The 14,322-nt window shown below is 41.6% G+C and overlaps 2 protein-coding genes across 3 annotated transcripts in view; both read right to left on the bottom strand.

Moving 5' to 3' along the window:
• The window catches only part of LOC138756744 (reelin domain-containing protein 1-like), a 59,432-nt gene extending 59,145 nt beyond the window's left edge, over window positions 1–287 (bottom strand). Inside the window, exon 1 of the mRNA XM_069923129.1 lies at window positions 147–287. Coding sequence (XP_069779230.1) covers window positions 147–287 — 141 coding nt within the window. The remainder of the gene's footprint in view (window positions 1–146) is intronic.
• Window positions 288–3,499: 3,212 nt separating this feature from the next.
• lsm6 (LSM6 homolog, U6 small nuclear RNA and mRNA degradation associated) lies at window positions 3,500–14,184 on the bottom strand. Of its 2 annotated transcripts, none has more exons than XM_069926351.1 (4): window positions 14,066–14,184; window positions 7,744–7,860; window positions 6,170–6,283; window positions 3,500–3,840 (listed from the first exon to the last, which is right to left on the bottom strand). In XM_069926351.1, the coding sequence occupies exons 2-4, from the start codon at window positions 7,835–7,837 to the stop codon at window positions 3,806–3,808; spliced, it is 243 nt and encodes an 80-aa protein (XP_069782452.1). In that variant the 5' UTR covers window positions 7,838–7,860; window positions 14,066–14,184; the 3' UTR covers window positions 3,500–3,805. The 2 variants fall into 2 exon arrangements, with proteins under 2 accessions (XP_069782452.1, XP_069782453.1); XM_069926352.1 differs by lacking the exon at window positions 14,066–14,184 and adding an exon at window positions 13,890–13,978.
• Between the last annotated feature and the right edge of the window lie 138 nt (window positions 14,185–14,322).

Below are 14,322 nucleotides of genomic sequence, written 5' to 3'. Positions count from 1 at the left end.
CCAATTCATTAAAATCAGCGTCAGCTGCACTCCTTGTTGTGTGTCTTATTTCCGAGCTCGAACCTTGATGCATGCCACACATTTAATTTTTGATGTAAAATATTAAAGCATTTCCATTCTAATGAAGTGCTAACCCTAGCCCTAACCCATTGGTGAAGATGGAAGCAAATGTACAGCCAGCGGGGAGCCTTGGTCATGCTTTGCTCATTCGCAGCTGTTTGAATAGATTTGGGTGAAATATCTAAGGCGTTGCCCAGGATGAAGAGCTGGGTGATTCCGCTCACCATTGGGGTGACTCTCTTAAAAGCCTCCAAACAGCAGCCAGGATGTGAATTACAAATTACAACTGGAAATAGATAAGGCACGTCAGAAGGACGTTATAATTATAGGGAATTTTAACATGAAAGTAGATTGGGAAAGTCAGGTTGGTACGGGATATCAGGAGAGAGAGTTTATGGAATGTCTACGGGATGGATTTTTGGAGCAGCTTGTTGATGAGCCCACCAGGGGATCTGCTGTTCTGGATTGGGTGCTGTGTAAGGAACCAGAGGGGATTAGAGAGCTTAAGGTAACGGAACCCTTAGGAGGCAGTGATCAGAATATGATTTGAGTTCACTTTGGAATTGAAAATGAGGGGCTAGTCCGATGTGTTGGTATATCTGTGGAGAAAAGGAAATTACAGTGGCATGAGAGGAACTGGCCAAAGTCAATTGGAAAAACAGACTCATGGGGAAGACAGCAGATCAGCAATGTGTGGAGTTTATACGCGAAACGAGGAAAGTGCAGGACAGGCACAGACCAGAAAGAAAATTGTGAATGGAGAGACAATTGTGACTGACGAGGAAAATTAAAGCCAAAGTAAACACAAAGGGAAGGCATACAAGGAAGTAAAAGTTAGTGGGATAATCGAGGACTGGAAAACTTAAAAACTTGCAGAAGACAACTAAGGTGATTAGGAAGGTAAAGATGAATTATGAAAGGTTAGTATAGTGGTTAGCGCAACACTGTTAAAGCACCAGAGATTGGGACCAGGTTTCGAATCTCTGTAAGGAGCTTGTACTTTCTCCCTGTGCCTGCATGGGTTTTCCCCAGAGGCTCCGGTTTCCTCCCACCTTTCAAAATGTACCAGGGATTGCAGGTCAATTGGGTGTAATCGGGCAGCATGGGCTTGTTACCGAGCTGTATGTCCAAATTTTTTTTAAAGAATTAACATTTTTTAAAGATCAAAAAAAAATTTAAAATTAAAATTAGATTAAAAAAAATCAAAGAGGATACTACTATAAAATCTTTTTTAAATATATAAAGGGTAAAAGAGTGAACAAAGTAGAAACAGAATCAACAGAAAATGTCACTGGAGAAATTGTAATGGGATACAAAGAGATGGCAGAGGAACTGAATATTTTGGATTAGTCTTTGCTGTGGAAGACATTAGTAGCATAATGGACTCTTGGAAGAGAACTGCGTGCGGTCAAGATCATGAGAGAGGTGCTTGGGAGGGTAGATAAGTCTCCCAGGCCAGATGGAATGTACCCTTGGGTTCTGAAGGAGGCAGCTGTAGATTTTGGAGGAATTGGTAATGATTTTCCAAGAATCAAGAGTCTGACATGGTTCTGGTGGACTGGAGGATCGCGAATGTCACTCCGCTGTTTGAGAAAGGGGCAAAACATCATCACCTGATATCAGAGGTTGGGAAGCTGCAGGAGTCGATTGCCAAGGATGAGATTACGGAATACCTGGAGGTGCATGAAAAGATGAGCCCAAGTCAGCGTGGCTTCCTTAAAGGAAAATCATGCCTGACAAACCTATTGCAATTTTTTGGAGAGATCACAAATAGGATAAAAAGGGGAGATGCAATAGATGTTGTATTTGGACTTTCAAAAGGCCTTCAAAAAGGTGCCACACTCAAGGCTGCTGATCAAAATGAGAGCCCATGGAGTTACATTAAGGATACTAACATGGATAGAGCATTGGCTATTTGGCAAGAAACAAAGGAGGAATAAAGGGATTCTATTCTGGTTGGCTACCGATAACCACTGATGTTCCACAGGGGTCGGTGTTGGGGCTGCTTGTTTTTACATTGTATACAAATGATTTCAATAATGGAATCAATGGCTTTGTGTCTAAATTTACAGGATGTTACCAAAATAGGTGGTAGGCAAGGGGGTGTTGAGGATACCAAAAGGCTGCAGAGAAACTTGAGATAGATTAGGAGAATGGGCAGAGGTGGCAGACAAAATACAATGTTGGAAAGTGTACAGTTATGCACTTTGGAAAAAGAAATAGATGGGCAGACTATTACTTAAGAGAGGCAAAGGGATTTGAGAGTCCTCGTGCAGGATACCTTAAAGGTTAACCTCCAGGTTGAGTCGATGGTGAAAAATGTTGGCATACATTTCTAAAGGAATAGCATACAAGAGCAGGGATGTAATATTGAGATTCTATAAAGCACTGATGAGACCTCACTTGGAGTACTGTGTAGTTTTTGGCACTGTATTTGAGAAAAGGCATGCTGGCATTGGAGAGGGTTCAGAGAAGATTTACTAGGATACCAGGAATGAAAGGGTTCGTATATGAGGAATGACTGTCGTTTCTTGGACTGTACTTGTTGGAAATATAGAAGGATGAGGGGGGACCTCATAGAGGCATTTCTTATGCTGAAAGGCCTGGAGAGATTAGATGTGGCAAGAATGTTTCCCATGGTAGAGGATTCTAGGACAAGAGGGCATAACTGCAGGATAGAAGATGTCAATTTAAAACATGAAATGAGGAAAAATTTCTTTCTAGGACAAGAGGGCATAACTGCAGGATAGAAGGCGTCAATTTAAAACAAGAGATGAGGAAAAATTTCTTTAGTCAGAGTTGTGTCTGTGGAACTTGTTGCGACAGGTGGCTGTGGAAGTTATGTCATTGGGTGTATTTAAGGCAGAGATTGACAAGTATTTGATTAGTCAGGGCATCAAGGGTTAGGAGGAGAAAGCTGGGGGTGAGGCCAAGTGGGTGGATGGATCAGTTCATGATTAGAATGGTGGAGCAGACTCAATTGGCCTAGTTCTGTTGCTACATCATGTGATCTTGTCTCCTTTTCCTGCTTAGTCAGACTTACCCTAGTCAAAGGCTTTATCTGTAAACTGGTGAGGAGAGTTAATTATCAATAATGTTATCATTTGTCTTTCGGCAGATCCATGGAAAGAGAGGAGCCTGCAGATGCAGCAATGTTAACAAGAATGTGACTGAAAATAAAGTAAAATTTGTCTTTTAAACTGATTTTCCTTAATTCAGGTGTATTAGTTAGGATTTGCAAAAAGTATCAAGCAACTGGAAAATACACTTATCCGCATCTAAAAATCCCCATTGGTGCCAGATACCAAGGATTTTACTGTATTATCGTTTCTGCTGTATGGTTTAATTCTGCTTCATTGCCACACATTCAACTCCCACCATGTGGGAGAAAAATTGTAATGATTTTTTTAGTATAAGCTATTGAACTTTAACAAAGACATCTACATCAAGTCCTTTATTCACAATATGTTTAGCTGCATATTAGCTTTTTTCCAAACATATCATTCGCTTAATTATACACAATACTTCCAAAACAGGCTTGTGTTAGCCTGAATATGACATCATCTTTGATGCACACATCACAGCATTATCTGGTAAACCAAACAATATTTAAATTATTCAATTTTATGAAACTATCAGAAATGCACTGTAGAAAACAAAATTACGAAAAAAGCTAAAGAAAACGTCTTTGCTGCCATAAAAAAACTCTTTCAAATCCAAATCAAACTTCAGTGCATGACATCATCTAAAGTCTTCTCTTCTGTGTGCTTATGTACAACACTGAAAGAAAAAAAGTAAAAATAAAACTTTTAATTTAAAATTAAGATGATAATCACTAGAATATTAATTACTGTGAATATATAAAAAAATAACAAGGGCCATAGAAGATACATTAACACTTCAAATCAGTGCAATGCACATGGGTCCACTTTGTCCTATGTAGGGAGACTTCAAAATAGTTAATGGTAGCTTCCCAGCATAAAGGAAATATCTCAGCATGTTTATTGGATATAATATGCCATCCTGTTGTTGCTGTACAGGTTAATTGGCACATCCAGCTAGTTTATCCAAAAATGAATAAAAAGTTATGTTTAATTTCATTCAAATTTTTTTCTGAGGGGGTTTTTATATAATAATTATATTCTTAAAGCAAGGACAAGTTAATCAGCCAGAATACATTTACATTAAAAGAGGGTACATAGTTAGTGTAGCAGTTAGTGCAACATTATTATTACAGAAACAGGAACCTGGGTGCAAACCCGGTGCTGTCTGTCCCATCTCCCCTTGAGTTTCCTCTTGCCTTCCAAAAAATGTAAGGGGTTTGTAGGTTAATTAATGTATTTAGACGCCACAGATGACCCTGGAGATTCACTAAGTGTTGCTACACTTGGAAGGACTGTTTGGGACACCGAAAGGTGGTTGAGGAAGGAGGTTTAGCCGCAGGTGCAGTATTTCCTTTGGCCATAGGGGTTGGTTCTAAGGGGGCGATTGGTGGGAAGGGATGAAAGGACGAGGGAATCATGAAGGGGGCAGCCTCTGCAGAAGGCGGAGAGGAGAAGAGAAGATGTGACTGGTGGTGCAATCACGTTGTAGGTGGCAGAAAATGCAGAGGATAATATGTTGGATGTGGAGGTCTCCTCTAAATTGGAAAAACTGGACGCAGACAGAGATGGTTTCAATGTGTACCCTCACTCCGTCCACTGCAATAGCAGGGACCTCCCAGTGGCCAACCATCTTATGTCTGCACCCAATCTGCACATCGATGTCTGACCGTGGTCTTGTGCACTGCCAGACCGAAACCACCTGCAAAGTGGAGGAACAACACCTAATTATTCTGTCTGGGCACTCTCCAACCAAATGGCATTAACATCAACTTCTCCAGTTTCCCTATTTCACTCTCTCTCTTTCCCTATACATCTGCCACCTTTACATAGGAACATGGGAAGTAGGAACAGGAGTAGGCCAAAAATGGCCCATTGAGCCTGCTCCGCCTTGCAATACGATCATGGCTGATCTAATTTATGGCCTAACTCCACCTACCTGCCTTCTCCCCATATCCCCTAATTCCTCTATCATGTATCTTTCTTCTCGCTCCCCTCACCCTTCTCTCTCTCCTTTCAGAGAACTATCCCCTCTCTCCATCACCTCAGTTTTTTATCTACTGCCCTCCCATCCATATCCACAGGTAACCTATTGCCTGGGTTTATGTCCCTCTCCTTGTCCCTTCTTCCTTCATTCCCCCACCTTTTTATTCAGGCATCTGCCTGCTTCTTGCTCATATCTTGACAAAGACCTGAAATGTTGGTTAAATATCTTTACTTTCTATGGACACTGCATGATCTGCTGAGTTTCTCCAGCACTTTTGTGTATTAAAATAACTGACCGTCTGTCCTACTCCCTCAACGTCTATCTACTTTGGTCAGTGATGCCACAGAGATGTTAAGTCACATCTCCAAAAAACAGCAAACAAGATCCCCAAATGATCGGCCAATAACAAACTGCGTTGTGCAGAAAAGGAAAGCATTCACAATTGAGTTCAGGTAAACTCAAGGCTTTCAATTGTGTGCATACGTAGTTATTTTAAATGTAGATATACAGCATGGCAACACGCCATTTTGGCCTATAATCTGTGCCACCCAATTAACCTACATTTTTGAACCGTGGGAGGAAGCTGGAGCTTTGGGGACAACCCCACGCAGACACGGGGAGAACCTACAAATTCCTTACAGACAGCACGGGATTCAAACCCTGGTCCCAATCACTGGTGCTGTAATAATGCTGCACAATGCCAACCATTCCACCCCTAATAGTTGTAACCTTTGCATAACAAAGGTTACAACTATTCCCGAAGCAATGTCATTTTTAAAAGCAATCTTACTTTTCTTTCAGAACAATGAAACAGAATAAGAACAAACAGGTAGTAAGAGAAAAATACTAACATGGTAAAAGACATGCACCGCACAAGAAAGTGAGGGATTGGGCAGAATGAAGTTACAGGAAGAGATTTTCTTTTTGAAGATCTTGTTAAGAAATTACCATAGTCAATTTATTTTCCACAATAGTGAAGACATCATTTTCAGATCTTACTATGAATGAAAAATCAATTTACCGTTATTGCCGCGAATGAATGCATCTCCATATTTGTTCTTAAGTTGGCCATTTACATATTCTTCTGTCTGTTCCAATGCTATGTTCATGTATCCATCCAAACAAGCTAAAACACCTGGAAATATTAGACAGTTGCAATAAAAATATACTCCAAATCAGTGCTGAAATGCTCAATACAAAATGGTTACAATCTGTATTGTACACTTTGATAAATTTGCATATTCTAGGGTGGACGGCAACATCATAAAACACACAATAAAAGTCATTTTCTAAAACTGAACTTAGCAATTTCAAATAGAAGTTAATAATTTCACTCGATGCTTGTCCTGATTATTATTCATTATTATTGTTTCATTATTCAGAAGATCTTACCCAAATATTATGCCTAATCTTTATTGGGAGAGATAATTAAAAACTGATGCTATATATCCCATTAAAGATAATGATACAACAATACATTTGGGGAGAGCCTTTAGAACTGTAGGACAGGAAACTACTAATTGGCAGCAGAATCTAAAATTTAAATATTGAGGATTAAACTTAAAATTCATAATATGGAAATCAAATTTCACTTTCCTTACACACAATCTACAAAAATTATATACAAATGTGCTGAATGTAGATCATTATAAACTTGTGCTTGATGTAAACATCATCCTGTTGCACTTCCCATCTTACAAATCTGACTACCTGCCATAAATACTTGGGGAGGCAGAGTTGGCGAAGTGGTTAGTACAACACCTTTACAGCGCCAGAGATCGGGACCAGGGTACAAATCCTGTGCTGTCTGTAAGGAGTTGGTATGTTCACTCCATATCAGAGTGAGTTTTCCCAGGGGGCTCTGGTTTCCTCCCACCGTTTGAAACGTACTGGAAATGTAGATGCTGATGCATCTTCCTGACTAATGATGAGGTGTTAAACATAGAAACATAGAAGATAGGAGCAGGAGTAGGTCATTCGACCCTTCGAGCCTGCTCTGCCATTCAACGAGATCATGGCTGATCTTAAAGTTCAGTACCCCGTCCCCGCCTTCTCTCCGTAACCTTTAATACCCTTATATTGAAGAAATATATCTAATTCCCTCTTAAATATATTTAATGAACCTGCCTCCACTCCCCTCTGTAGCAATGAATTCCACAGATTCACCACCCTCTGGGTATAGAAATTCCTCCTCATCTCGGTCCTAAATGGTTTGCCTATTATCCTCAAACCATGGCCCCGGGTTCTGGATTTTCCCATCATTGGAAACATCCCATCTGCATCCATTCTGTCCAGTCCTGCCAGAATTTTATATGTCTCTATGAGATCCCCTCTCAATCTTCTAAACTCCAGCGAGTACAATCCCAATTTGCGCAATCTTTCCTCATAAGTCATTCCTGCCATTCCAGGTATCAGCCTGAGTGGGTCCATGCCACTCAATTAAGAATAATTGAGTGGCATGGACTGATGGGCTGAAATGACTTGTTACCGTGCTGCATGTCTAAAGCTTTTTTTTAAAAATTCTCTATAAAGTACTTTGGGATATCTCAGGATGTGACAGGTGCAATAGACATGCAAGACTTGTTTGTTATGTACCTCGATAATCCACACCCGAGTTCAGTTTGACCACCACTGGTCTCCCTATGATCTGTTTTAGAAAGTCACTGGGTGTTTGCTTTCGCAGACTCATTTTGTGACCCTCAGCCTATGCACCTGCAAGGGAAAAAAAAAACATGCCCAATAATATCATCAACATAAATGATTTTAAGAGAAGATTCAACCAAAGTAACATAGGTTTATGGAATTACAAATCTTTCCAAATGTTCTGACTGTTAAGAAGGCGTATGGGGCATTGCCTTTATTAACCATGGGATGGAGTTCAAGAGCCATAGGGTAATGATACAGCTATACATTACCTTAGAACCCATTTGGAATACAGTGTTCAGTTCCAGTCACCTCATTACAAGAAAGAAGTAAATGCTATAGAAAAAGTACAGAGGAGATTTACAAAGATGTTGCTTGAATTGGACCACATGCCTTATGAGGATACTTTGAGTGAACTTGATCTTTTCTCCTTTGGAGTGACAGAGGATGGGGGTTGACCTGTTAGAGGGGTAGAAGATGATGAGAGGCATTGATCATGTGGATGGCCAGATGCTTTTTCACAGAGCTTAAATGGCTAACAACCAAGGAGCATAGTTTAAAAGGTGCTTGGGAGTAAGTAGAGGGGGGATACAAGAGGTTAGTTCTTCACACAGTGAGTGGTGGGTGCATGGACTAGGCTGCCAGCAAGAGTGTTGGAGGTAGGTTCAAAAGAATTTTTTTTAGAGTGGGTTATGTCAACACCACACTATGGACCAAAGGGCCTGTACTAGGCTGCAGATATCTGTGGGAGTAGGGTATTGGGGAAGGGAGCACACAGGAAAAATTATGTGAAAACATGTCGCTTTAGGAGAGAGAGGAGCGACCATTTTAGTGCATTTTTAATCACCAACAATGGGCTCAATGGCAGAACTCACAACTCTATCACAAAGGTGCACATCCTATCTCACAGCCTAAACTTGAGAAAATGCTCTACCATTTTATGTCAAGGGTCTAAACCATCTGCCCAAACCACTTCCTGAAGAGCAAGGCTGCCATACTTTACAGGAGACATACAAAAGACTGCAGATGCTGGAATCACGAGTAACAAATAATCTGTTGGAAGATCTCAGAAGGTTGAGCGGCATCAATGGGAGAGAAAGAGGGATCAACGTTTCAGGTCAGAACCCTTCATCAAGACAGATTTATTTTGTTTATTCTTACACTAGAACAGCACTTTGCATCCATCCCAAACAATCCAGGTAACTGCAAACACCTTCAGGTTTTGAAGTGTTTGCTGTTAGGTGAGATGCTTCAGGATTCAAACTCAGCAATGACAAGGAATATTAATGTGGAAAGTATCCCGATCGTTGCACCACATCCCGGTTTGGAAAATCAAATGCTCAGGAACACAGAAGCTTGAAGAATGCAGCAGTCACAGCCAAGTGCATCACGGGCACTGACTTCCCATCCACTGAAAATATCCAAATGAGGCCCTGCTTAAAGAAAGCAGCCAACACCATAAACGTGGCCACATACTCTTTTCACTGCTTCCTTCCAGCAGAAGGCACTGAAGCCCGAAGTGCACACCTCTGGGTTCAAGAACTGTTTTTATATCCCCAACAGCTATCTTGCTCTTGGACCTTCCTGTACAATCCAAGTCAGAGCACTACAACAAATCCACCAGAGATCTGTCTTCACTACACACACAGTATTTTTTTGGGAATACCAGATAATTAAGAATATTTATCATTTTTTTTAATCTTTGTAGCATGTTGTGTGTTAATTGTTCTTAAACTGTTGTTTAAACTGTGGGAAGATGAAGCAATGAAGACTTTTATATTCTCTTTATTCATTCACATTCATCCCAAAATAGATCACCTGGTCATTGATTTCACAAATCACAAGATATTTGTAGGAAAGGATGGAGGTAAAGGAGCAAGTTAAACAGGCTTTCCACTGAAATGGAAATAAAGGCTGAGACAGTAGGGAAGAATTGGAGATGGACCATAAGAGAGCAGGGTGGCAATTACTCGCCAAGGTGAACAAATTTAAGTTACGTAAGAGAGAAGGAAGAAAAGCTGTCATCCTGGACCCACAACACCTCCTCATTAGTCAGGAAGATGCAACAGCATCTACATTTCCAAAGGTCGAGGAGAGCAAGGCTACTAGCCACCATCTTGACAACCTTTTACAGGAACACAAGCCTGCATCATTGTGTGGTGGCTGCAAAACATTGGACTGGAAAATATTTTTCCTTTGGAAATAACATCATTCAGGAGGAGAGGTAAGCAGCTCTTAATTCATTTTTTGAAAGCATAGTTTTCAGCTCTTCAGTCTCAGTGCGCCTGTTACGCTGAGATATCACTTTCTGTAGTTTCTCCTGTACTCACAGTATCTTCCTTTCCCGTTCTCTACGTGCCTTATCTTGTTCTTCTCGCTGCTGTTTCCTTTGCTCATGTTCCCTCTCTTTTTCTTTCCTTCTCACATATTTTCCCATTTTTTGCTCATTTCCTTGAAGGTTTTAAAGTTCATCTCATCTGCCTTAAGTGCCCTGAAGTCATGAAATTCTTTGAGTTTCTACATACTCAGCCCTTCTGCATTCCTTTTCTTCATGACGTGAAGCAATGTGCTGACTAAATGCATCTAGCTGTTCAACAATGGTTTTGATGTCCACTTTTTTTGTCATGTTGAACAGGATTTGCTTTGTTTACTCGTTCCTGCCAAAGTCTCACAGTTTCATCTCTCTCATGATCTTCAGCTTCTTCCCCTGCTCAAGTTTTTCACACATGGCTTCTTTTTCTGCTTTGCGCTTCTCAAAATCCTTCCGCTCTTTTGCATGTGTTTCTGTTGCTAATTCAAACATCCCTTGAGCCATAGAAGGAAATGATGGATCTGCTTTCTTTGGTTGAAATGGCCCATGATATACAACAGAATTGGGCCTGGCTTTAAAACATGCTGCTTCTTTTTGTTTTCTCAGCTCTTTCATCATTTGTGCCCAATCTTCTTCTAGAAGACATGTATCCAACCCAGTTTTTGACCCACTGCATGGAGCTCTTTCTGACACACAATGCTCTTTTCAGCTGCTTCCTTAAATTTTCTTCCTCTGCAATTATCAGATCCAAAATGCCCTTAATATGCCTTTTAACAATGTTCTTTTTTGCAATCGTTGATCCTCTGGAATTCTAATCTCTTCCCAGATATTCCAAAGATGGAAAAGTACTGCACTGAAACAAGTGACTGACTCACCGGCGAGTGCATCACTTTTTCCGCACCATCCTCCAGACTGGCAGCGTCCAGCCCCAGCTGTCGCAGTCCTGGCCCCTTTGTGGGCATCTTGCCTTGGCTTTCTCGGCCTCTCACTCGGCATCTGGCCCCCTCAACTGTTCCAGACCCAGCTCGAGTTTGGTCCCCGGCTGTCACGGCCCCGGTTTCCCTGGTTGTTCCGGTCCTGGCTCTTTCGGCCTCTCACTCACGGCTCGAGTTTGGAGTCTCACTTTCACTTATTCATTTGTTTTCTTTTCCTGCTGCCAAGCACATGCTTTCCTGACATCATTCCTCTTGTTGTTCTTTTTTCACCAAATTATCGCCTCCAATGTCCTTTTCCTGAAATCCTGTAGACCCAGAGTGTGATTTTTTTTAAAAATCCTCGTCACCACTGTCGTGTATTTTCCCTTTGGAAATAACATCACTCAGGAGGAGAGGTAAGCATGTCTTTGATCATTCAAAGATGATGCCAAACTGCAACGCCCCCCCCCCCCGTACATCATAATTCCGTATATCTGACATCACACGACTCACACATCCACGTTCCCATAACTGAAGTCAATACAGAGGATCATAAAAATGGCCGAGAAAATCACTAGGGCCGCCCTTTCCTTTATTTACTGGGAGCATTTCTTAAACAGGAATCAAAGTCCCTTTCCATCTAGCATACCTGAACCATTACCATCAAGGAGGTGGTACAGAAACCTCAAAATCAGGACTGCCTTGCTGGGAACTATTTTTTTCCTACCGGCTATGAGACTGATGAACTGTATGCTTAACCAAGTAAATTAATCCAAAATATTTACATACATTTATTTTAAATATTGTTATGTATGTGATTATTATGTACTTTGTATTCTATTTGTGTGTGCACTGTGGCCTGGAGAAACACTGTTTCGTCAGATTGTATATGTACAGTCAAAAGATAATAAACTTGAACATGTAATAGAAACAGTTGAGCGAGACTCAACCCCTCAAATAAGAATGAAACAATAAATATTTCTTAAATCTCACAGAGAAAGACACGAGTTGAACCCATGCAAGTTCCAATAGTTACACCATTTGTGTAGAGAAAGTAAATTGAAGGGAATGTGCTCAGTGTGAGAAGTTCAACCAGGTAGAAGTGTAGTGAGGAAGACAGATTAGCTCTGTTCAAAGGTGTTCAAAGCGACTAGACATCCATTGTGAGTGTAGCGATTGGAAACTAGGAAATAATAAAGCGCCATAGGATGTTATCACAGGTATCACACAGAGACCAAAGGCAAAGAAAGATGGAAGAAATTCAGTCGGACAAGAACAGCATGAAAGAAATGGGTATCTTATATCTGAAAATGTTGAGGCAATGCAGCGGAGGGGGAGAACCATAGAACATTTCAGTATAGAAAGGCCATTTGGCCCTTCTAGTTAGAACTGAAATATAATTCCACTAGTCCCACTGACCTTTCCAGACCTCTCCCATCCATGTATCTATCCATTTTATTCTTAAAACATAAGATTGAATCACATCAGATGGCAACTCATTCCACATTTCTACCACTCTGAGTGAAATTCACCCTAATGTTTCTCCTAAACCTTTCCCTTTTCACTCTAAAGCCATGTTCTCTCGTATTTATCTTTCCTAATCCAAGTGGAGCCAACTCGCATTTACTCTGTCTATACCCTCATAATTTTGTAAACCTCAATCAAATCTCCCCTCATCTATGCTCCAAGGAATAAATTCCTAACCTGTTTAATCTTTCCCTGTAACTCAACTCCTGAAGGCCCGGCAACATCCTAGTAAATCTTCTCTGCTCTCTTTCAATCTTAATGATATCTTTCTCGTAGTTTGCCAACCAGAACTGCACACAATACTCCAAATTTGGCCTCACCAATGTCTTATACAACCTCACTATAACATCCCAACTCTTGCAGTCAATTCTTTAATTTATGAAGGCCAAGATGCCAAAAGCTTCCCTGTCTACCTGTGATACCACTTTCAGGGAATTATGTATCTGTACTCCCAGATCCCTTTATTCGACACTCCATTGACCCTGGTTCGTCCTTCCAAAATGCAACACCTCACACTTGCCTATATTAAATTCCACCTGCCATTTCCTGCCCCATTTTTCCAGCTGGTCCAGATCCCTCTGCAAGCTTTGAAAGCCTTCCTCGTCGTCCACCACGCCTCCAATCTGAGCGTCATCAGCAAACTTGCTGATCCAATTTTCCACTTTATCATCCAGGTCATTGATATAGACAGCAAACAAGAGGTAAGGTCTCCAAAAAGCAACTGAGGTGAACGGCTACCTGGGAGACAACAGCCTCATGCCACGTTAAGAAGTTGTTTCCAATGTTTAAGAAAATCAAACGGCGCGGGGGAAGCGGGTGCAAACACAAAACAATCACTCATTTTATTCTAATCTTGGATGCTGCCTATGTGGTGTTTGCACATTCGCTTTGCGATCATCTGGATTTCCCCAGGCTGCTCAAGTTTCCTCCCATATCCCAAAAATATGCAGGTTGATAGATCAATTTGACTACAGGAAATGTTGATGGATGGCAGAGGCAGTGGAGCTGATGAGGATACAAGAAGTCAAGGATAAAATTGAATTAGTGCCACTGTTGGCTTGTTTCCATGCTTTATCATCTCATGACCATGAGAGACATCAATGGAAATCCTGAATAATGTTTGCAAACAAATTAAATTCCACTGGTTTTCAGGCACCAGTCTTTGATGGAAGGTCACTGCAGGAAATGAGAAGAGATTCTTCTACTTAAATGCCGTTCAGTTCGTTTCCAAAAGGTGCGCAGCCCTCACAGTTTTAATAATAAGGAGATGAGCTAAACGTGGGAGATGGGAGGACAGTAAATATTCAAAGTTGCTGCAAGCTCGATACCAACGTAATTTTTTTTACCATCATTACAAATCGCCTGCAAGATTAGCAAAAGCGGGAAGGATGGAGCTCCTGAAGGCCGCAGTCCGAGGTCGGGTCCCACCTGCAGACGCCGTTAACACACGCATCGGGAGCTGGTGGCCGGGCCCGCCGCCGCGCCAACTCCACGGCCCCGTGCCCCTTTCACGTTCACTTACGAGCACGAGAGACCCAAATGGAACGCGGCCCGGACAGCTCCAAACCTCGGATCCACCAAGCGATTCGAACGTGGCCCGGGCCGTTCCGAACCCAATCCTCCAATCGCGTGCCTCCTCACCCACGTGTCACTGCTACAGAAGCCTCGCTGGGACAGAGGGAAGGGGAAGTCGGTCCAAGTGCGACTCGTTGCCTCATCAAGGTATCCGAAACACACCCAAATGCCGGAGGGACTCAGCCGGGCTTTTCGGCCTCTATA

This window comes from Narcine bancroftii, chromosome 3, assembly GCF_036971445.1.
Source record: "Narcine bancroftii isolate sNarBan1 chromosome 3, sNarBan1.hap1, whole genome shotgun sequence".
Lineage (NCBI taxonomy): Eukaryota > Metazoa > Chordata > Chondrichthyes > Torpediniformes > Narcinidae > Narcine > Narcine bancroftii.
Note: the sequence above shows the minus strand (reverse complement) of the source record. Positions and strands in the feature narration are given on the sequence as shown.

Bases quoted from the DNA above. Each gene is read 5' to 3' on its own strand.
- lsm6 (XM_069926351.1), bottom strand. From the start codon at position 7,837: ATGAGTCTGCGAAAGCAAACACCCAGTGACTTTCTAAAACAGATCATA. The intron at 6,284-7,743 runs GTACATAACAAA...TAATATTTCCAG, and splicing joins CTCGGGTGTGGATTATCGAG to GTGTTTTAGCTTGTTTGGAT. The intron at 3,841-6,169 runs GTAAATTGATTT...TTTTTCTTTCAG, and splicing joins ATTCATTCGCGGCAATAACG to TGTTGTACATAAGCACACAG.